This window comes from Trematomus bernacchii, unplaced genomic scaffold (assembly GCF_902827165.1).
Source record: "Trematomus bernacchii unplaced genomic scaffold, fTreBer1.1, whole genome shotgun sequence".
NCBI lineage: Eukaryota > Metazoa > Chordata > Actinopteri > Perciformes > Nototheniidae > Trematomus > Trematomus bernacchii.
The window spans coordinates 2918775-2942962 of record NW_022987531.1 but is presented as its reverse complement, the minus strand read 5'-3'; the positions used below and the strand labels follow the sequence as shown (position 1 = coordinate 2942962).

Below are 24188 nucleotides of genomic sequence, written 5' to 3'. Positions count from 1 at the left end.
AATTCTCAGGTTCATATTTGTGTTTCGTGTCTCTCCTGTGACATGTCTCCATGCTTTTAGCTTCAAAAAGCTCTTTATTTTTCTCATGCTGCCTGTGCTGCAGCACCTCTTTTCACCCTCTGTCTGAAACTGGTTAGCTGGCCGGCCCTGTTGTGATTGGTCAACTGCTTAGAGATGTCCCGCCCGTTAGCGAATCATGTTCAATGTGTTGGAGCGGTAGACAATAGTGTGAGTGTTACATAGTGATGGAGGCATGTGGCGCAGTGGGTTGTGCGTAGGTGTTCGGATCAGGTTCAAACCCCACTGCAGTCAGCATGTCGTTGTGTCCCTGAGACACTTCACCCCAAATGGCTCCTGTGGGGATTGTCCACAGTATTGAGTATGTAAGTCACTTTGGATAAAAGCGTCTAATAAGTAACATGTAATGTAATGTAATGTGATGTCACTATGTTACAGAAGTAAACAAAGGAGTCCAATGGAGGCGTTTAACAACATTTACATGCACTAAAACCTATATAACACACTCAAGGAAAGGGACTATTTAAAAGTAAATATTCTAACACCAGGAAATGTGTACAACACATAATGCAGGATAACTGTGCCATTTCGATTCATTAGAGTAAAAACTTGCACAACTTACATATGAAGTGAAGTCTTGTCCCTATTTGAATCAATTACTTTGCTTATGGAGTGGATTTCACTTTCAGAGCAGCTGCTCCTCAATAACAAATCTCCTGGTAAGTCTAAGTGCAAAATCATTTCTGTCAAGACGTAACATTCTGTTCCAACAATCATCAACCTTTCCTTATTCGTTTCACTCTACTGATTGAAATACATATTCAGTTCAGGAGCAAAATGGAACTGAAGTGGAACAAATACCCATGAGAGTCATTTTCGGAGAATGAACATTTTCACAATTGTAACCTTTCTCCAAAGAAAAGCCAGGTGCTAGTGCTATTCTTGGATTTTTGTCTAGCGGGGAAAGGGTCTGAGTAAACAGTTTTTGAAGAGAGCCTTGGACGAAAACAACAACTGCCATTGCCACCTTCCTATGAGTGTTCAAAATGAAGGAAGAAAGTGTCTGAGGTCCTACTCACAGTGTGGACGGGCTGTAGTTCACCAGGCAGTGCAGTACACCCAGCAAGTCTTCTTCCCAGTACAGATCCTTGAACCTCTCCTTCACAACACCGGCAAACATCTGGTACTGGAGGTCCTTCAACGAGAAGATATACTCCCCTCGGAAAAGAGAAACAGTCGATTTTCTAAATGAATGTGTTAACAGGTCAAAGCAGGATAATCGAGTGGGTCTTTGTTTTGTTGTATCACTGAAGAAAAGAAAAGCAGTCACCTTTTAAACCTTTAGGTGTAGGGCATTCTCTGCAGCTTTTAGTTGACTGCTGTACAAGTCATTCTAGTTTGACGTCACTGCTGATGATTAACATATAAGAGGTGACCCTGACTTACATGATTGAATCATACTGGTCAAGTCATGCCTATAACTGACTGATTGTCGAATTATTATCTTTTTGGCTGTTGGTGTTTTGCTCATTGATCCCCCTTGGTTCAAGCTTTATTTAGCAAAGCTGGACACAGCTGTTTGCTTAATGTAAAGTGCTCAGACAGACAGACAGACAGACAGACAGACAGACAGACAGACAGACAGACAGACAGACAGACAGACAGACAGGGTATCTGTGTCTGCCAGCTTTTTGTGGTTTCTGCCGTAATTCTATTACCAATTTAAGCAATCTCCAGACCTAAGGTAAACAACAGGTAAGCAAAAGGTCAATCAATGAGAGAGAAGCAACAAGCTGTTCTCACATATGCTCCACACTACCAAACACAATGGTTTTAAAGTAGTGCAGTGACAATGTATTTTTGTAGGTCATCCTTGAAGAAAGCATCCCGTGAAAACTATGAAACTTGACTTATGAAACCAGTTCTGTTCAGCAGGATCATTTCCACATATTAACACTACCTTGTGACTTTTGAAGCAATCAGCAGCAATAAAAAGTCAACAAAATGCTATAAACAAACTTTATGAGGGTCGCTAGGCTGCGCATCACCACCACTAATCTAAAGGCAGACTTTTGTTGGCATTATGACATTTAGTCGTTTATTAGTCACTTGCTGGCAGCCGCCATTTTAATGACACTTAATGAAACAATAATGAAATGATATGACATGTCTAAAGATACATACCCATAGTGACGTCCTCTTCTTGTCCATTGTCCAAATCCCCATCAATTGAAAACTCTCCCTTGAGGAGGTCAATCACCTCCTGTAGGGCGGGGTGGACTATAGGGGGGGCAGAGTTTAAAGGAGACTGCTTCTCACTTTCTGGATTTGTTTGTCCATTGTAAGCTCTAGGAATACTGTGCTCCAGTGGGCTGTCAGAAATAATGGAGCTTCCATTGAAATAGGATGACAGTGGGCCATAATCCAGGGGTCCAGGCCTCAAAGGCATATTAACATAGTTCATAAATTGACAATCTTTGCCTTTTGGAAGTGTGATTAGTCCCTGTAAAGGCTGTGGAACCATGGAGAGATTTATATCCAACCCGAGGAGAGACTCTGGAGCCCTAACCTGCACAGGTACTAAGGAGAGATGTCCTGTTATGGGATCCTGACAGAAGAGATAGTTGTTGAAAACACCACAACCACTGAGGTGATCGGATAGCTGCGGGGGAAGAGAGACTTCAAGACAGGAAATATCAGGGAGAGTAGAAGAAGAGTTGACCAGCATCTCTTGGCTGGAAGTTGTAGTTACACTGGCGTGATTAACAGGCGACTCCTGTGTATGTAGATTTAGTTCAGTCTGTGTACAAGTTGGGTACTGTGAAGTAAAATCAGGGCCTGTTTCCTCACTGCTGGTTGTGAACTCATCCGTAAACCTGAAAAATAAACAACCCTATTAAGCTTCTTTTTTTTCTAGAAGACTAGGACTAGATTACATGTAATTTCTAATTCTAACATCTAGTTTGATGACTAAAAAGGACCTTTTCCAAAGGACTAAATAAAGAGATATCTGACAAAGTTGAGAGAAAACATTTTTACTAAAACAAAAATGTAATGACTTTTCATCAAATAAAAATGGGCTGAAACGTCTTAAAGAACACTGGTAACAGTCAGCAGCCAAACAGCTGTCATAAAGACCTAATGCATGAAAAAGCAGCTAGCCTTACTCTATCCAACAAAACCCTATACCCGCCTAACAAATATGGATGTTCCTGGCAAAAGTTAGGGATTAGGGTTGGCCAAATACCCCAAACTTACAAAGGGCCTTCTGTTGATTTTTTCAAAAATGTTGTTGAAATTTGTCAAAGTGTTGGGGCCCTAACCATCGGCCAGAATCAATGAACTTACAAATCCGGCTTTGGTTCTGGGGTCCCGTTGAAAATAAATGGGGTGCAGCCATATCCCCGTGGTTACATTTTTTTTTACTTTTACCCAGAAATGAGCTTTTTAAAACAGATTATTCAGTGTCATTCTAAGAGTGGTATAGTTGTAATGGATATACTTTTCAGTAATATATATACCCTTCAATGGAAGCCCCAAGGTGTTGTCTCTCCGCCTCTGAAAACCCTTCATCGGTCAGGATGATGGGGCTGAAGTGTGTGGCAGGGGAAGTGAAGGCTTCTGGGAGTTGGAGTTCCTTGTCCACTGGATAGCTGTAGGGAACAGGGCCAGGCACAGGAGCCAGACGGCTCTCAGTGGCCATGGGAAAAAATCCTACACACAGTCACAACAATGCCATACAATATCAGTGATATTGTCTCATGCAATGCACCTCAGTAAACTACACAAAGATATGGAAGTATTAGGAAGACTATAGAAGCCCATAGGGACTTTATTCAATTGAATATTTTAACTCTAATATAAAAAATATCCACAATAGTATTACACTTTCCCATATATGTAAATGTTATTCTATTTTAAATATAAATGCAATGTCAAGTTTGTATGACTTTTAAAGCAGTTGTACATTTTATTTTCAAGGTCACAGAGGACAAGGTTTAAATGTTTTTTTTATTAGGAGATTAGAATGCAACACTGTTACCATTTATGCAAGCAATATTTAAGTCAAAATCAAAATGGAAATGCAATTTTACGACCATTTCAAAATCAAAATGGCATTTCACATTTCATTTTCAAAGACTTATCTTTCTGTGCAGTGGACAATATTTAAATGTTAAAATCAAATTTGAAAAAACGAAAACATAAATAAACAATGTTGCCTAATTTAACATAAAAAGAGCCCAAGCCGTATTAAAGTAATAATGTAATTAAAGACAGAAACTGCTGTACAAAAAGTCAAATGAAAATGCAAACTGGAAAGTAAGATTTTCATTTTACTCATAAAAACTAACATACGTGGAAAAGTAAATTGCTATTGTGGAATATCATTTTCATTTGACATCACCATGGGCCTCCGTACTGCTTCTCTGGCATGATCGAGGTTAGAAATTACATTTTTAAGGGAAAATAATTACGCAGGGCTAGGATTTCGCCTCTTGAAGCCTATTAATAACTAAATTATAACATCTTCCAAAAATGTAACACATTTAGTGTGAAATATACTATACATTTAAAGGTCAACTATATTGCATGAGGGTCATCGATACTAAAGTAAAGATGTCCTACCGCTGTTTTGTGAAGACTCTTCAAGTGAGCTTTGTTGAGTTTCAGATAAACTCAAATCCTCTGCAGCAATGGATTCTGAGGCTGTCTAAAAGAAAATAGAATTGGTTATTACAATATAGGGAGATCTTATTTTTCAATCAGTAAGGGTTTTAAGAGTATATGGTGGCCGACAGATGCAAACGTGCTGCACCGCCCGAAATAACGTCTATTAGGCAAAACACGCTGCAGCTTCAGAAACGACGCAATTATAAAAACTTGATGTGCCAAAACTTGACAAGTGCAGCGTTTACTAAAAGTGCGGCATATACAAAACCCTGCAAACACAAAATCCTGCAAATACAAAGCTCAAAACAAAACAGAAACCAGGTGACAGTAAAAAGTGGCACACAGCTGGGACTGAAGCGCTTGTTGACGTTCGGGGATTGTAAAGTTGGCCAACTGTTACTGATCGCACAGTTAGTCTGTTTCATAGTTTTAAGGGGTTTTGCTGGTATATTCAAAATGACTAATACCTAGCCTACAGCAGATCTGCAATAATATTGGAAGGAAGGAATCATGTGATCACATTGTTAAAATAAGCAGATTTTTAGCAGACATTTGAGGTGACTTCAGTCCCAGCTGTGTGCGTCACTTTCTATTGTCCCCGTTTCCGCTGTGTTTTGATCTTCTTGCCGATCGTTTTGTATTTGCAGTGTTTCGTTTATGCAGCGCATTTTTGGTCAAGTTGTTGAATGTTTTCTAAATGCCGTACATGTGTTTTCAAGTTGGTGAAGATGTTTCTTTATTTGCATTTGTTTTGGCACATATGTGTATGTGCGTTGTTTTTGTAGCTGCAGTGCGTTTTTCCTAATGGAAATGTTTTGGGCCGTTGTAGGGTGTTTGCACCTGTCGGCCACCGCAAGAGGATGATTACAAAGAATCTAACTCAAATAGAAGTACTCTACAATAAATACACAGGAATGTGTAAATGTATCTTTAGCGGAGAAAAGGGAATTTACCGGGGGAACTCTGCGGATGAGGTTGTTCCACACAGTCTCAGCATTTATCCCTTGATAGGATAAGTAGTCACGACAGCTCTGAAACAGATCCACAGGAAAACAATAGTATAACAGTACAGAACACACTTCACACACACAGACACTAACAATGTTAGAATAAATTGTGCCCTGAAATAACTGTTGGAATAATTAAACATCTCGTATTTGAATAATGAATGTCTTCTCTTACAAAATGAGTGGCAGCATAACAATAGGTACATTATTGGACTTCTTAAGTGAGTCTCTATTTACAAAAGCACTTTCACAAATCGGATTCTCTTTATTTAAATTGCAAGTGATGTTCTGAAAAGTATATGTCTATTTAAAAATGGCTCCTCTTTAAAGTTGTGCCGATTGTTATGCAAAAATCAAATAAAGCTTTATTTATCGGGAACATTTTCTATAATGAGATTCAATTGCAAGTGCTTTCAAGAGCAAAACATAAAAGGGACACAGAAGGGCAAGATAAAATACAAATAAAATGTGTTTTTGCAATAACTTCTTTTCTAAAGCAAATTTCAGTTAAGCTTGCTGTTTTGTCTGCATTATAACAGGGATCTTAAAACCAAAACTAGGGCTGTCCACGGTAACACGTGCGATAACTCTGGAAACCGTACTGCGTAAAAAGAAAATGGACGCAGATGAATCTCTTTAGAAAGTTTGACCCAAAGTAGCTCCCGTACTTCCAGCCTGTTCTATCTCACACAGGCTCCGCCCTCTACTGGACTCTATGGGTACTACTCTTCATCAATGATACGCGAGCATTCACACACTGAATTTGCATAAACGTAGCCGGCCAATCAGGGCGAGCCTACCTGAATGCGCACGCAGGCTGCACAGTATATAAGTCATCCTTTTCTCTTCAGCGAGCGGGACAACACCTGAGAAAAGCATTCGAAACAAGTAAAAAGTATCTTACATCCAGGCAAGTGAATGGAGTCGCCACTGCAGGAAACCCGGGCCTGTCTCTCATGCCCGGCTTAATAGCGGGCGCCGATCCCCACCAGCTCTGTTTCGAGTGCCTGGGACCAGACCACGCCGAAGACGAGCTCGAGGTGGTGGACGTGGGAGACCAGGAGATGGCCGAGGCGACGCCACCAACGTTCGCCATCTCAGCGTGTCGGACTACCGCTCCCCACACCACTGCCGGAGACCTCATATCCCGGCGTGCCCCCCCTCGATGAGAGCCTGGCAACACATCTGCTCACACAGGCAGCAGGCTGGGCGGAGAACCTCTGCCCCGCTGTCGCATGACAGGGCGGCTGCAAATAACATGGGTGTGTTGGGCGTCTCGCTGATTGCTCCTCCGCAAGATGCCCCCCCCAATCCCCGGATCAGAGTGATTATTTGGGCCGCAGCATCGGCCAAATTAATATCCTGGTCCACGGTGTGGCCGCCGCTGCTTGCCGTGTGATGTCCCTGGCCACAGTGCGATCACGCCATGTGGCACTTTCCACAAAAAAAAGACCGTGATGATCTCCTGGGAGCCCACGTGTCCATGGAAGGGCTCTTTGGATCGATTTCCTCGGTCACGTGGATGAGGAAAGGTCGCAGCTTAGCCGTATGCTGCTTCTTGCTCATCCTCAAAGGGGAGAATGCAGCGCCATTGTGAAACACTGTCCCACACTCGAGCCACCCCCGCTGTAACCCCAGTAAAGGAGGCAGCAGATGGGCGCGCTCACGTGAGTGTAATAAACTGCAGGAAGTGCCGTTTAAGTACTGTGCGCGTTCAGGGACACTATAGCCGGCGTGTTGCTGTCAGAAAACACACCTCACATGGTATAGTGGCTCCGATTAAATGCATTTCATCGTTAAGAGCCACCCCCGCTGTAACCCCAGTAAAGGAGGCAGCGGGTGGGGCGCGCTCACGTGAGTGTAATAAACTGCAGGAAGTGCCGTCTAAGCACTGTGCGCGTTCAGGTACACTATAGCTGGCGTGTTGCTGTCAGAGAACACACCTCACCTGGTATAGTGGCTCAGATTAAATGTATGTAACACAGCGTTAATACGAAGGCGCGCGGCCCCGCGAGAGATGCTTTCAAGGACCTCCGCGGAGGCTCGGCCCTTCCCATGTCGGTTCCCCATTGGCCAATCTTCCTTCCATGGAAGGTTTGGCGGCGGACAGGGCCACCAAAGAGTACCACAGCTTCTTAGCTGCGGCTCCACAGCTGCTTGCATGTCCCCTAACACAGTTTTATGGGGAATGGAAGCTCAGGTGTGTACTGACCAGAGTTTCCGTTAGCCGGTAATTACCGGACTTTGACCGGTAAAATATGCTGAAGACCGGCAAATCTAAATCTCTCCGGTCAAAATGTCCGGTCAAAATAATTTCCCCTTAGCACAATACTGCATCGGTTGCGCCACTTATGTGACAGACAAGAAGAGTATGTGACAGACAAGAATAGTATGTGACAGACAAGAATAGTCAATTCTAATGTCTAACATTTAATGTGGAGAAAGGGATGTCCTGTATGGGTTGATTGTGCGTTGATCTGTTGGTAATGCCTCGGGGTTCCGGTGGGCATGTAAACAAATGCATAATGCTGCGCTATACTTTCTGGCCTCACCCCGTTGCATAGCGAGGCTTATTGTTTAGGTGTCTTTTAATAAGCAGGTAGTCATATCATTAGCTAGAACTAGCTAGATCTGATCGATATGGACATAAACACGAGTGAAGTCTAATCTGACGGGAGAGAGATCAGCTGCTGCTGACGAGTCGACACGCAGCTCTGCATGATCACCTGCAGCGGTGAGCGGAGCAAAACACACACTTCAGGTTAGAAAATCACACTTAGCTATTTTAATTACCTCTCAAACTACCTAAACTAGTTATAGATATGTTTATTTTTACTGTCGGTTCACTCATTACTGATAAGCGAGCTGCATGATACTGACGGGCTGTCAGGATAGGAAGAGAGCGCTTCGTTTATTATTCCCGTGTTATTATAAGTTACTGTACAATTTTGAATAATGTAGTTAATTTACTATAATTAGTTTGTTTAATATCGAATAATATCAATTTGTTTTAAAGCTCAATAAATAACAAAGAAGACCTTTGACCGGCACTTGTCTAATTTTGTCCGGAAGATTTAAACTTTAACGGACATGTTGACCAGCAAAAAAAAAATTCTAACGGAAACTCTGGTACTGACAGAATGGGTGGTCAGTTGTCGGTCATTCTGGTAGCCCCATGTCGCCGCTCGGCGCCGTGGTACACAGAAGTGACACAAATGATGGTGGGCCAGTCCTGGACAGTCCCTCAGTTCTGGGGGGCGCTGTCTCAGGAAGCAGGTGCAATAGGGGCGTTACCCACTCTGGGCCAACCTCTCCTGGCTTGGCTCCTGAGAGGGACTGGCTGAGAAGGGGTGGACTGTCTGACAAAGTTATACAGACTATCCAGGCAGCAAGAGCGGGATCCACCACAGCCTGTTACAAGACGAAGTGGTTGGGATTCCTACAGTCACTGGTGCAGCCGGGCGATTGGTTCACAACCGTCGACCTGAAGGACGCTTACTTTCATGTCGAAATTGCTAGAAAGCCAAAACACAGGAAGTATTTGCGTTTTGCCTTCCAGGGGATAGCCTACGAGTACAACAGACTATCGTTCGGCTACTCCCTGTCCCCACGCACGTTCAGCAAATGTGTGACCACAGCGCTTCAGCCGCTTCACGACCATGGCATGAGGGTTTTATTTTATCTCAACGACCTCATAGTCATGGCCAGGTCCAGGGAATGGGCAAATGTTCCACACAGCCCAATTGATCTTACACCTAACCAAGTTGGGGGTTTGCGGTCAATTGGAAGAAGAGCAGTCCCATACCTCACCAGCAGGTGGGGTATCTGGGGATTTTGCTCGATGCAGCCCCCATCGAGAGCGAGGGGTACGCCCTCATCGAGAGCGAGGTGTACGCCCCCATCGAGAGAGAGGTTTACGCCCCATCGAGAAGGAGGGCAGGCTACGTACCACTCTGTCAGATAACAGACAGACGTCCCTGCTTCAGGCAGTTTGCAGACTGAACGTTGGTGCAAGGAAAGGAGTCTAGAGCCTATGTCCGGTACATTGGGCTCTATTCTATCCTATCTACAGCTACTGGTGGACAAGGGGCTTGCTCATGCCACAGTCAAGCTGTATGCAGTAGCCATCTCGTCCTGTCATGAGGGATTTGGCGGCAGACCAGTCTTTAGCCAACCGCTTATGAAGCGTTTTTTGCAGGGGATCAGGAGCCAGCGCCCAGTGGTGAAATTACGGGCCAAAAGTTGTATTTACAAGTATTAAAAGTAAGCATAGGACAGCAAACCAACTGAGACCTGTCTGTCCCTACACACTGTACAACACGCACCTACAGCTCCTAAAGCATAATATATATCAGGCTACAGCCGTTGTGTATTTTATTATGTGAAGCACTAAATGGTTTTAGAAAAATATCGACTCTTTGTTTGTAGATATCTACTAAACTAAAGCATTTAAATAAAGAGAGTAATGTAGGCCTGTTATACTGAGTGATATTATACACACTGCTGTGCTTTCTGCACGGACCTCACAGCTGTTCTCACTGTAAACATCGCGTCGCGATTCAAGCAGTTAATAAAATAATATCCAGGGGATGCATGCAGAGCTGTCATTGGCTGAGTTAAGTCCGGCCGTGCGTCAGGACTCTTTAAACATCTCTGTTGCCGGAAATACATCCGCGGAGGATCCGCGGACTGGCACGGAGGACCCATCAGTGTATCCTCGATTATAGCTCCTCCAGAGAGCCTCCTCGATGCTCGATCCTCGGTCCTCGAAGTGCATTTAGAGAAATGAGATGTCCTTCAACATGGCGCGCTGAAATCCATTTCCGGGTCACTAGCGGAGGACCGAGGATTCGAGGAGTCGAGGAAGGGAAATTAGTGAAATGAGAAAGGGCCTTGGTCTACGCCAAGCCCGTTCAAAAGGTTCTATCTCTTGGACATGTCTGGCTCCTTCTCATCGTCGAAAAAAACATTTTTGACCGTTGGTGCTCATCCTAATTTTCGGCCTTGATGTAACAACATTCATAATTAAGTAAATGTAACACCCTTTTCACCCCGGTTACACGTTTCATTTGCCCTGTACGATGGGCGCTGTAAGTGATGAAAGTGGGGGATGTTGGCTTATCAGGCGCCCGCAGCTCACAGCCAAAGTGCGAGTGAGCGTGGGAGCGAGCGAGGGAGAGAGGGAGAGAGAGAGAGAGGGTGCACCGGTACCGGCGCTGTTAGGTGTTTAGTTAACTTTAGTCTAAGTTATCTCAGTGGGTCTCAAACGTTTGATCACAATTTATGTAAACAAATATTTCCAAGGCACTCCTTTATAATTATTGGGATAAACAGGTTTGAAATCATTCCAATGTATACTATAGGACAGTAAAACAAAAATATCGTTTAAAACTGGAGAGATAAAAAAATATGCATAAATAAATAAATGTTAACTAGGTAAAATAAGATATGAATGAACAACACAAATAAAATAAGTTACATTTATTTGTTATTGGCTGTGGTAGGTTATTGGTTATGTTCACATACTTATTTGATTATTAAAATGTAAACCGATCTTTTTCATATGGGTGTTTTAGGGGGGGGGCATCTAAAATCTCGCCTAGGGCATCAAATTGGCTAGAACCGGCCCTGGACTTCTACACAATCTGACTCTTTCCGCAATCGATGGAGTCGCCCTCTGCTGTATATTAAATGTAATGCAACTTTAGGGCAGTCTTCACTTCTTCAGCCTGGGAACAACGAATGATTTTGAAAGAAAATGTTAAATAAAAAAGAATACCCTTTTAGCCATGGCGATGGAAGGTCTCTCAATGGGTGTCCTCTTTGCCATCTCCAGCAGCAGTCTCTTCAGTTTGCGAGGCATCGCCAGCTTTTGATGAGGTGATAAACTGAACTTGGCTGCAGCCCACAGAATAGCAGCAACCCCATACACACAAACCTGAGCCAAGACAGAAGAGAATAGAAGAGGGAAAACCTAAAACCAAAGCAAATTATCAGAGAAAGTTAGTTTGTCACATAAACCAATTTGGTAAGACAAACCTTCTCGGTCACAATCCCATGTTCTTGATACTCGGGAGCAAGATAGAACTCGTCTCTGGATCCTGCAAAGAACACTAATTTAAGTTTACAACAGCCTCCAAAAACAGGATTTACTTTTGTAACATTTCAAAAGACAGGTCAGAAGACTACACCGTAGGACACAAAAGTAAACCAACCTATGTTTTTAGGTTTCAAGAAAAGTACTTCTCCCTCACAGCCCACGTGCATCGTGTCCAGGCATAGATAGGCTGATGGAAAAGAGAGCAATCAGAACAGATATTGCCAACACAATTTAAGACTTGCACATGATGAACGCAAGAAAATTGAACACTGGTACAGAAATAAATACAGTAGATACTAGTGTTGTCAACGATTAAAACATTTTTAACGTGTTCACAATATTAAACACAAAACCAATACACGTGTTATGTTGTAATACAAAATGCATGACTAGAGAAATCAGATGTATTTGTATCACAACATGATTTCTGATTCATTGTCATAAAGTCTGACAATTTTGACACTCCGATGCAACTTCAAGAAATTGCACAAGGTTCCCGTTGGAATTAGGAAGTCATTTTCTATTTATCGCTAGAGGTTTCCAGATGAATTGCGAGCATTAATGATCTGGGGTTGAGAGCTCTTTAGAGACATATGCAAAAGGATGTGTGCTCTTACTTTATATGTTGAGTTCTAAATTGTTCTAAAAGGAGTAGTTCATATTAAGTATTGATTTCATGCATGAAATGGTTTAATCACCTGGAAAATCGATGTAGGTCTGCAGAGAGGAGAGGCAGGAGAAACACAGAGCCCAGAGCTCGTTAACGGTCAGCCGCCGTCCACACCGAGTCAGAAGCTCCCTCAGAGAGATCCACTGGAGAGAGAATAAAGAACAGTTTCAAATGAGATTAAGGGACAGGCTTTGGAGCTACAGCTGATCCCTACATTTGCCTTAATGTAACTGTAACTCCAAATTCATTTTTCTAAGTTCTCTTCAACAGTGATTTGTCTTATGGAAGTTTTTCTAAAGGCAATTGAGAAAAATAACCTGGTGGTACATTTTCTAAGTCTGACTCTGATCTCAATTGATTTCTCTACTGTGTTTACGACTTAAGAACAGATGAAATTGAGGTTTTTGCCAATGTTATCGGAGATTCCCTCAAAAGGTTGCTTTTTTTCACCTGTGGGAACAATAAGAAAGGTGTTGCCATGGTGTAATGCATGTTTTGGCCACAAGGGGCTGAAGTGAAACACCAACCCATGTTATAAATAGTTTTCTTCCAGGTGACTATGACAAAGGGAATAGTTACATTTTGGAAGTTAAAAAAATGGGTTGAATGTCCGTCTTGACCTTGAAAAAGTATATGCATCCATTGTAATAGAGCTTTAAAACCAGGAAAAGACACCGTTTTATGATATTAAAGGGGACCTATCATGCAAAATGCACTTTTGTACGTCTTTTATACATGAATATGTGTCCCCGGTGTTCCAGGGAACTCACCAAGTGTCAGAAAACACAACCCTCTCTATTTTCCTCCATACCCAAATCTCTAAAAAAGGGGCTGCAACGGATCTGATCAAAACTGATCCAGATTTGAACACTGTCCTGACGTCAGGACGGTGGCGCTACGGCTATTGGGCCAACTCCACCAATCAGGAGGAGACAGCCACGGCCATTGCCGTTCGAAAGTGCTGGAGACGCTGTAGTACATATGCCAGGCCTGTAAGTGGCGCTGTAGTCTGCCACAAAAGCAGCGAAGAAGACTTGGTTACCATGGTTACCCTTCTGTTTATTCTCCGCTGTGGCTTTCTTTCTCCCTCCCCGAGGCAAGCGTTTGCTCCCGCTGCAATGCAATCCCTCCCCGTCGAGGCAAGCACTGTAATTATCTCCGGTTAGTCCACCAGCAGATGACAAACACCCACCTCTCCGCCTCTTCCAAGGAACGAGGGGACCGTGCGGCAGAGTTTCAGTTTCAGTTACTTTCGCCGGTCAAGATGTCCGTTAAAGTTTAAATCTTCCGGACAAAATTAGAAAAGTGCCGGTCAAAGGTCTTCTTTGTTATTTATTGAGCTTTAAAACAAATCAATAACGACTCTATATAATAAAACACGGAGGACGGAGATCTCTTTTTCTCCCCCTCTTCTGACAGCCCAGCAGCTGATCAGAGCACGTCTCCCCTCTCCTGCAGGGGGGCGTGGTCAGCAGAATCAGACCCGTAGACAGCAAACAGCACATAGAGCGAAATGAGGCATGGCTAAAATGCATGATCTGTTTGTTATTTTGAAAACAGAAACGTATAAATATACCTTATATAGGTATGGCCCTACAATATATCATTTAAATATAGCATGATAGGTTACCTTTAAGTTATCCAAAATCTAAGTGATAATAAGCCTTATTTATCTTCATCAGTTTAGTGTTGATATATTTCCCAGCCCTGAGGGAATTAATAGGCTCACCTACCCCTTATTCAACAGTGTGGCCATCTGTTAGCACATAACCAACACTTTTGTATTTAGGTCACATGATGACAAAGGACTAACAGCTTTTTATTTAGCTAAACTCAAGCTACTACTTATGGAATTTTAATGAAGACACCTTTATAAAAAACACTTTTCCCATTTCTGAACTGAGTTTGACCACCACCTTAAAGACTGCTTAGTGTTTTTATGTTTCTATTTCACGGCTACACTTATTTACAGACAGACGTTTTGCAGAGCTGTGATCACATCTTTTTGTAGGGTTCTAGGACTAATCTCTGCACCACTGTATTAAATCACAAGACAAGAGTGCAGAAAAAATCTGCCCACGTGGTCTGAGAACCAGCAGACACTGTCTCACCTCATCCTGGGACTCTTCATTGAGGCACAGCATGCTTTTGGTCATGTAGTTGTTAGGAATGTAGAGGGTGTGGTTCAACGAGCTCTGGTCCTCAGAAGAGTCCTGCTCCATGTCCAGCTCCTGACAGGAAGTACAGGAAGACGCTGAATCCTGGGTGCAGTCCTTAGAATCACAATCACTGCCCCCCTGGGTCTTTGTTTCCCCGCTGCAGAATGTCTCTGCAGCGTCCTCGTTCCCTCTGGACTCCTCCCTATAATCCTCGGTGTAGCTGCGGGGGTACGACTCACAGGACCTGCCCCGGTCCAGTCTCGGCACTCTGTTGCTCCACATGGACTCGCAGCTCGAGTGTTCATCCGTTCCGATCTCTGTGAGGTCGGATACGGGTACGCTGATATCTCCGTGAGTTGGAGGGGAGAGACAGGGGGGGTTGTTGGAGTCTGGGACCGAGCAGGAGCGGTTCAGAGCCCCCCTCCCCCTGTTCAGCCTCTGATGGACCCTCCTCCGCACCGGGGAGCTGTTCTGGGACCTGCAGTCCAACTCATCTGCCAAGGTGGTGCAGTCTCCATCACCTTCCATGTCCTCCGCCCACAGAGAGGAGTCCCAGCCCCGGCACACCTGCACATTGACAGGTAGAGTGTTTCAACTGAGGGCAAAAACAATCCTGATTACGAGGAATGAAAATGTATAAGATTTTAATTATTGATTCCATTATTGGTTCCTCTTGTCAATATGAATCTTTATTTATTCATTTATCAATTCCTGATGAATTGTTGGTTGTAGAAGTAGAACCTATTGAGGCTCAAGACAAATTATTATTTCACCAACGTTCTGAAATTATTTATTAGGGATTGTTTAGGGATTGGAATTAATACGATTTTATCAATACAAATTCCATTATTGATTCCTTCTATGGATCTGATTCTTTGTGGATTCATTTATTGAGTCAAATGATTGGGTGGAAAAAGAGAACATATTAAAAGATCCTGACTTTATTTCTACCACGTCCTCAATACATTAACTCATTAAGGATTTGACTACCACTTACATTGTTAGTCACGATCTGTTTGTGTTTTTCTGTGTTTTATTTTGAAAGGTGTTCACCCCCAGTCATTTGTCTCTGTCTGCTTCCTGTCTCTGTGTTTTCCCTCCAGTCTGATTACTGATGCTCTTCACCTGGTGTGTTTTTCCTGTCCTGCCCAGCTGGGTCTTGTCCCCTGATTAGTTTTGAATGTATTTAAGTTCTGGTTTTCTGTTGGTAGTATAGTGGGATTCTTGAGTCTTTTACAAGGGAGTGAGCCTTGACATTTTGAAACATTTGTCTGTCCTGCACTTTGGTCCAACCTGCTCTGCTCACCTTGACAATTGATTCCTTTAAGAGATCTGATTATTTATATATGTATTTATTGATTCCTGATAAGTTGAAAAAGAGAACATACAGACTTTTTAAAAAAACAATATTATTTATTTATTATTAATTTATTACGGATGGGAGTTAAAAATATTTTATCCATACTGATTCCATCATACATTCCTCTTATAGATCTATTAATCACTTTATTGATCCTGATACATCCTGTGTGGAAAAAGAGAACATATTGTAAATTAAAGTTTCCATGCTTTTTTACCATTGTCCCTTGGTTGTTTTTTTAGGATGGGAAAGATTTGATCAATACTGGTTCCATTATCACTTTCTCTTATGGTCTGATTCTTAATTGATTCATTTATTGATTCCTGATCTTTTTTGGGGTAGAACTAGAAAACATATTATACAGTTAAGGGTCCAGACTAACTTTTTTTACCATCGTCCCCACATTTTGGCTTTATTTAGGATGGGATATGAGATCGTGATGTCATGTTAAATATCTGTTTCCCCCGTATCGTGTCTTAATATTTGTCCTTGTTTGATGTTGCAAATGGAGCTGCTGTGATGCAAGAAACATTTCGACCTGATCTGACATTAAAGGTCCCATGTCATGCTTTTCTGGTTATTACCCGTCCCCTTGTGTGTTATGAAGGTTTTTCTGCATGTAAACGGTCTGCAGAGTCACAAACCCTCAAAGTACACCCTGTAGGGAGTAAAACTCTAACACAGAAAAGACCTGTCTATGCTGCCCCAGAACGCCTCGTTGGAGATTTCTCTTTTTCTTCCTGGGTACAGTGACGTGCCCATACCCAAATGGACCAATCCGTGGAGCCGTTACGTTAGGCCGCGGAGCCGTTGCGTTAAGTCCGCAGATTGGTCCAAATGGACCAATCTGCGGACTTCCTCACACACACACACTCAATCTTTTCTCAGCTGCAGCTCCGCCAATTTCTCCTCCCTGAGACGGCGGGACGCGGCGAGGCTGTGAGTCGGTGTGTGAGCACACACACAAACTCCCAGCCAGGCTGCGGGTGTGTGTGTGTGTTAGGGCTGGGTTTCGCTGTCTCGCAGACGGCCACTGGGCTCATAGGGAGGGGGGGGCAGGAGCTCCAACAAGCCGTTTAGGACAGAGAGTGAATACACATACTATACAGAGATGCTGTATGAGAAACCAATGAGAGTTTGTAACATTGAACAATGTAAATCTATTTTAGTAGACCTCAACAATGGAATTATGATCAGTAGAAATGGCCATGACATGGGACCTTTATCTTATCTGATTCTTTATCAATTCCTAGTATATATTTCATTAATGTATAACTTAAAACAGGAAAAATAGAACATATTGTATTGTAGGCTCCAGACGAACTCTTTTATTAGTCCTTTATTTTTGCTGCAAATACTAAAATCCTTTATTCCACATAGCAGCAGCTTCCTAAAAATGGCTACAGCTACATATTGACACCTACCTGCTGCCTGGACAGACCGTTAGCTTTAACAGAACTCTCGACACACTGGTCTTTGGTGTGATCGTCAGAGCCCAGTCTCTTAAGCAGACCTCTGGGTTTTGAATGCTGCCACCTCGCTTCCCAGGAGCCTTCCTGTCCGTCTGCGGATGTGCAAACAGATCAATTAATACCAGGAGGGATCGCAGCAGAGGCCAAACAGTGACGTGGTGATACAGATGATGAAAAGCACCTTGAAAGGTTGACACTGATTCTATGGAGAGCACGCGTCGGCCAACAGAAGACAGTTTCCGGCACACAGCTGCAGAGGAGGTATGAGACAGCCTTGCTTCAGCCAGACAGAGGATGTCCTGTGGGAGTATTAACTTGCACGTTTGTAATATTAAAAAAATAAAAACAACAGCATTATAACGCAAATGTTCCATATTTGGACGGATGTATTTTTTTTGTTGTTATTCTTATTTTTAAGTAATTGTTACTTAAATGTTCTCACTGTAACTGTGACAGAGTGTAGGACTGAGTGATTTGCACTGACACAGCATTCCCACTTGATGCTGCTAAAGAGCGCTGACTCACTGAACACAGTGCCAATGAGATCACTTAATAGTCATGAGAGAAAAATTTAATTAAATCAAAGCTAAAGACATAATTAAATGTAATGTGTATATTACAGCCTTTAATATGTGTACGCAAGAGCATTTCACACATATATACGTGAGCGTTTCACATATCTGTCACATAATTACCTACCAGGGCTGAGCAGACCCTCTTGCTCATGGTGACCCGCTAAGGTGGATCATTTTTGCCCATGTTAGTTTCTTTTAAGGTATTTTGGATTTCCTTTGTGGTGGTTAAAATAAAGTGTATTGTTACTATTTAAAAAAAAGATTGAACCAAAGCTGCAATAACCACTAATACTTACATTTCAATTGACTTCATTTTAAACCTTATTCTCTAATTTATCATCCACTTAAATTGCATCTTGACCTTGATCATAGCACATTCAAAACAATAACAGCTGACCAAATGAATTTAAAATAATTTACTTTTCATGCAATAATTGCGGCTCAACAAAAGCTAAAGTCAAGGTTCGAAGCTCAAACATGGCAATAAAACGGGAAAATCAGTGTCTAGGCAGCTTTAAATGAATAGATAAGCTAGTCCAAGGATTGTGGGCAGCCTTCACAAAGGATCCATCCCTTTTTCTTTGCATATGGATTTCGGAACATCCACAAGCAGCTGGTTCGTCGACCTCTAATTGATGTATGAAGATGCAAGAGTTCTGCTAAGGTGGATCCAGCCCAAATATTTATTCACAAGCAATATCTTAATCAAGCCTGAAACTGACAGGAAGCCAGTGGAAGGAGGCCAATACCGGCATTATGTGATCACACTTTCCTTTCCCAGTTGGAATATGTTATAACTGCAGATAACAAAGACACGACTGTTCTCCACCCACATACAAAGAATTACAGTATTCTGACTGAGAGGTAATAAAAGCATCTCTTAAAATACTTTAGAGGTGATAGCCCTTTACTTGGTTAAATCTCTTAAAGTGGCAATATATTTAACTTTATTTAACTTAAATCATTATAAAGTATATGGCTGTAGTAACGCGTGAGTTATAGGGAATTCGTCTGCCTTCAAGTTTGCATCTCTTTCAAAATAAAAGCCTCAGACATCTACACTGCATCACTGCCTTGGAGAGCGCATTTTGCTAACTGCTAACTCTACAAAATAGCAACAGTAGCTATCCCCAGCTGGCAATTGTGGGAACTACAAACTCTTGATGGAGAAGGTGGAGGCGAACAGTGATAAAAAACATTTTCTCCTACTAAGCTACATCATTAAGTAGTAAACCTGCCTACTTGATAAAACAATTATTAATTCTTACATTTAGTATGTAGCCGTGGAATAAGCTTTGCGTAAGGATCCTGATCCCCCTGTTGGTATTTATCGCTTAGTTATCACAGCACTGATAGAGTTTTTCATTTCTCTCGGATTCTTAATGCTGTTTCTTGCTTTGGACAGTAACGTTAGCCAGGCAGCTAGCGTTAGCCATGTTGCTAACGGAATATGAACAGGCAGATGGATCCACTTCCTTATATAAAAATCAACGGACAGACAACGTGTCAACGTCTCCGTTGCGCAGTTTGATTGGAAACAGAAGTATCTCCTGGGTTGTTCGAATTCGAAAACAGAAAGCGACCTGACAGCGACACCAACCACTATCCCAATTTGAAATGCTCGGGAGTTGAAGAGCTTCCCGTTTCTGCTTTAACTGAGAAAAGCTACCTCTGACAACTGAACTAAGCGTGTTTAAGAAATGTTAAGGACCTGTAAAAAACAAGATTCTTAACAAAAGGCCGTTTGTGAGAAGCCAACAGTACAACTAAACACTTGTAACGATTATATTTCAGAACATTCACTCCTCTTTTTCTTGTTACCATGACAACCAAATAGTTCAAGAGAGATCTCTGGTTATTCCACACACATTTTCACACCTTTCTATAAATCATTATGGCAGTTAAGAACAGTCAGCAGGGTTTTTTATACCTGCAGGAGAGGCCTGTCCTCCGGCTTCTCCTCCTGCATCTGCTCCAGCAGCCTCTGAATCTCTTCCCCCAGCTCCGCCTCCAGCTCTGGCTCGATGACAAAGTTCAGAGCGGCAGTGAGCGTGGAGCCCAGAGAGTAAACATGGCCCTGCAGCCGGGGATATAGAGGAGAAAACACAGTCAAGTACAGAGATCTGAATCCATGCAGAGGCTTGGGAAACACAGGGTCTTACCATTCTGGGTAGTAATTGTCATGACAGAGCTTTTGTTTTGCTTTGCTACACCCACAGGGGACATTATGGTCTGCTCTGAGGCAGCAGCGGATTTGAACCAGGTGCTTCTGAGTTCACATAACCATCACTCCCTACATTTGAAGTGGACTGCACCCATACGTATGTGGTAAACTCATTTGCAAGGCGGATCCCAGTGTGGGTCACCGAAATAGAAGAGTAAACACTCAGCTGAAGGCCTAAACCTCTGTTTTGCTTTCGCCATTACCACGCCAATCCGTTATACCTCCCTTGGGAAAAACACATTTCAGAAAAGCATGGGAAGAAGAAGAGGGTTGTTGTTTTTTAGAAGTATTGGGGATTTGGACAGAAAGCTGCATTTTAAATGAAAGTTTTGTTTTGAAATCCGGCGACATAAGCTCACTTCAGATATATTTACATTTGGGATTTATTTATTTTTATGGTACATTTCTACAATCATAATCATTTCTACAATCATAATAATCTATAATCATGTCCCATTATTGTAAGCAGAAAGACTGCTTTCAAGACTAAAATAACAGCAGTATTTAAAAGATGAATGTAAAGGTTAAATACACAGACTTTCACAGGCACATACACAATTATTACTGCATGTTTTTTTATTTTTAAATATAGCACTTGAAGGAGTCCTGCATGTCTGCTTGTTAAATACATTAAGTTGATGTTATTGTACTTTTCGGGTTGTATCCATATGGTTTAATGTAGCCTACTTATAGTTAGTAATTTGTTTAACAGCGTCAAGTAAATGAATATTATGCATTGTCCTTTACTGATGGGCAAGGAACATTAGAAGTCAGCTAACTATTACAACTATATTATTTACAGTATCAGAACAAAGAAAATGTTGCTAGAAGTACAGTTCTTGCATGTAACCATACTGCCTTTCAGTTTCGTATTATTAGGTAGAGGTGACAGTGGTTAGTTTGTAGCTGAATAATGGCTGGCTATATGGAGGATTTCAGGTGAGGTTAGAGGACAAAGGACCTTAGCAAACGTCAGCAAGGTGCCTATGACTGTGTGCTGTACTGTCCCAGGGGTGGATGTGTGACACTGTGACCAGAATAAAGTCTATAGGAAGATTTAGCATCTCTCACCTCGAACGTGCTTCCCGTGTGGTCAAACTCAGGAGGCACGAAGGAACCTTCTGGATCATCTGCAAGGTTGAAAACAGGCCAATTAACCGCACTGAAAAGAATATCATAAAGTCATCAAAAGGAAGCAAGCACTGCGTTTGCCGTTTGATGTGAACACTACAATGTATAGCCATGTCAGCTCTGTGCTTTAACCCACTTGCTAAGAATCTACCGTAATGAGATACAAATCAGAGGAATATTCGAAAGAACAACGGTCCAGTGGGCAAGAGCAGCTGTTTTCCTTCATTTGCATAATTCATGTGTCAGTGATAATCCCTGACAGACTGGAGTAGTGAGGCATCCTCATCCTCCTCAAATAGGCACAATTCTAAGACTGGCTCCGAGCAGGAGACACATGAAAACCAAAACATGCACCCCCTTAACTGGATTCAGAACAAGAAAGGTGGAGAGGCACGGTAAATGTGCTGATTAGGTTTTTTCACTTCCTGATACCGATTCCGATACCTGACCTTATACCGGCCAATACCGAATTCCGGTCGGATATATATATATATCTATATATATATAGATACATATTGATTTGAGTTTGTGGGGCGCTGTGGCTCAGGAGTTAGATGGTGTTCCTCCAATTGCTCGGTACAATCCCCAGCCAATGCACTCAACATATCGTTATTTCATTTGAAAAGATACTTAGCCCCACAACAGCTGTATATTACTAACCCTAACCCTTCCATCATCGATTCCTTCATGCAGTGATTGTTTTTCTGAACTGATGGTGGATGTATCTAACAAGTACCAGCAAGTACTACGTGTTCTAGGTAGCGTTAATGTGCTTATCATGGATAACTTGATATCAGATAAGGGCATAGACTTGCAGTTTGCAGATACCAGATCTTTGCTGTGCATCAGATGCACTTCTCATACTGGTATAGGAACAGTTCTAGTGAAGCCCTAAGGAACGAGAGGTTCTACTGAGAGTTATAGGAGGAGGGGGGTAAAGTGGGTCATGACAGATCTGGGTGTCTCTGGATTTATGATCTCCCCACCCAGGTGTACTGAGGCCAGCAGATCTCTGTTTCTCCTCTCCTCCTTAGCCTTATTATCTCAACTTCTTTCTTCTTCTATCCTTCACTTTTACCTTTCCTCTTCCCTGATCTTCTCACTTCTCTTCTTTTCCTCTTGTCCTTCCATTCCCTTCTTTTTCTTGCTCTCTTGTCCTTTTGTCCCATATTTTATTCCCCTTTCCTTCTCTTATTTAGCTCTCCTCTTAAGCTTCTAAGAATAAAATGATCATGTGTCAACTATTGAAACAATAGTTTCTGATAGGTGTTATTAGTAAAACAAATTAAATAAAAAAAGGTCCCATGTCATGGCCATTTCTACTGATCATAATTCCATTGTTGAGGTATACTAAAATAAATGTATATTGTGCAATGTTCCAAACTCACATTGGTTTCTCATACAGCATCTCTGTATAGTATGTGTATTCACTCTCTGTCCTACACGCCTTGTTGGAGCTCCTGCTCCTGACATTAAACAGAGTATCTTTGAGATTTGGACAAACCAAGACATTTAAAGGACTCTAAACAGCTTTCTGACTGATGGAGAAAATCAGCGGATTAATCATCAGGAGAAGAGATCATACTCTCTTCTTTTTCCCTTTCTTTTCCTCTCCCTGCCTTTCAATTGTCCTTTACCATCTTCCAGAGTCTCTAACTTCCTTTCCTCCTTAGCTCTTGTTCCTTTACGTTCCCTTCCTTTCCTTCACCACGTCTCCTTCAATTCCCATTTTCCTTATATGCTTTATTCTAGTGTCCACACCTTTCCTTCCTTTTCCCCATTCCTTTCCAATTCACCTCCTCTCAATTCCTTTCAAACCTTCCTACTTCCCTTTCTTTTATTCCCATCTATTCTTCCCATTATCTTGTCCTTTCCTCCTCTGTCCTAACATCTTCCTCCTCTCTTTTAGGGTTTTCATCTCCTCGTCTTTACTTGTCGTCTCTACACCTCCTATGCTTTGTATCTCCTCTCAAAGATGCTGAAACATTTTCCACCATATGTAACGAGTACGACCTTCGCCACATTGAATAAGAGGGGGAAACAGACAGCCGTTGTGAGTGACGCACTAGCCTTCGGGGTGATGGGGAGAGCGTGTTGAGTCATGCATGCCTCCACAATTCAGCACAACAGGTAGTACGAGCTGAGCCATATTACTGATTCAACACACTGTGCAAATATGCCGATCAAAAAGTCCAGTTTTTCATTCTGCTACTACTGCAATAATGAACCATCTGAAATGAACCCTATTGACGAAGCTACAGGCTATTCTCACTGAGATACATCACCACAGCTCTCAATGTCACTGTATTATGTGAGCATGGGAGAGTAGTACGTGAGACTGAAATGTCATCCAAATCGCACAAAGAGCTCAATTAAATGGAATGAAAACTGTGAGAGCAAAGTGTTGTGATTAATGATTGAGGCGCTGTTTGTTCACCATGAACATGAGAAGGGTAAATGTGGGCACTGCGGCTTGTGTTTCGATCCACAGGATGAATCACAGCCGTAGGACTGAACATGATCCGATAAAGCAGCGTGACAAGAGATGAAGCCACGAAGGACTTTAGCTGACAGAGTAATCAAAGCATCTCTTTAAAGGGTCTCTGGTGGGAGATGTGTGCCTGGATAAGAAAACGGTTAAAACTGCCATTCTGGTCGTGTAATGTAGTAATTTGATCATGTGTGTTGGAGTCTAGGTTGACTGATCATAGATTTACCAAGCAGTTACCACAACACCGACCCCCCTAGCAACTCGTACGCCACTGGCAATCAATGCTTATAATGATAGAGAGGGTATGAGA

The 24188-nt window shown here is 42.3% G+C and overlaps 1 protein-coding gene across 4 annotated transcripts in view; it reads right to left on the bottom strand.

The window, feature by feature from the left end:
* LOC117475380 (kinase non-catalytic C-lobe domain-containing protein 1) overlaps positions 1–24188 on the bottom strand; it is a 67893-nt gene that overhangs the window by 27225 nt on the left and 16480 nt on the right. For all 4 annotated transcript variants that reach the window (XM_034121526.1, XM_034121542.1, XM_034121534.1 and 1 more), the window contains exons 3-16: positions 21328–21386; positions 19963–20109; positions 17639–17756; positions 17410–17549; positions 14578–15192; positions 12495–12609; positions 11912–11983; positions 11736–11797; positions 11476–11634; positions 5643–5720; positions 4645–4729; positions 3540–3732; positions 2203–2894; positions 1098–1236 (exon numbers count right to left, since the gene is read on the bottom strand). In XM_034121526.1, the coding sequence (XP_033977417.1) occupies positions 1098–1236; positions 2203–2894; positions 3540–3732; positions 4645–4729; positions 5643–5720; positions 11476–11634; positions 11736–11797; positions 11912–11983; positions 12495–12609; positions 14578–15192; positions 17410–17549; positions 17639–17756; positions 19963–20109; positions 21328–21386 (2674 nt within the window). The remainder of the gene's footprint in view (positions 1–1097; positions 1237–2202; positions 2895–3539; positions 3733–4644; positions 4730–5642; positions 5721–11475; positions 11635–11735; positions 11798–11911; positions 11984–12494; positions 12610–14577; positions 15193–17409; positions 17550–17638; positions 17757–19962; positions 20110–21327; positions 21387–24188) is intronic.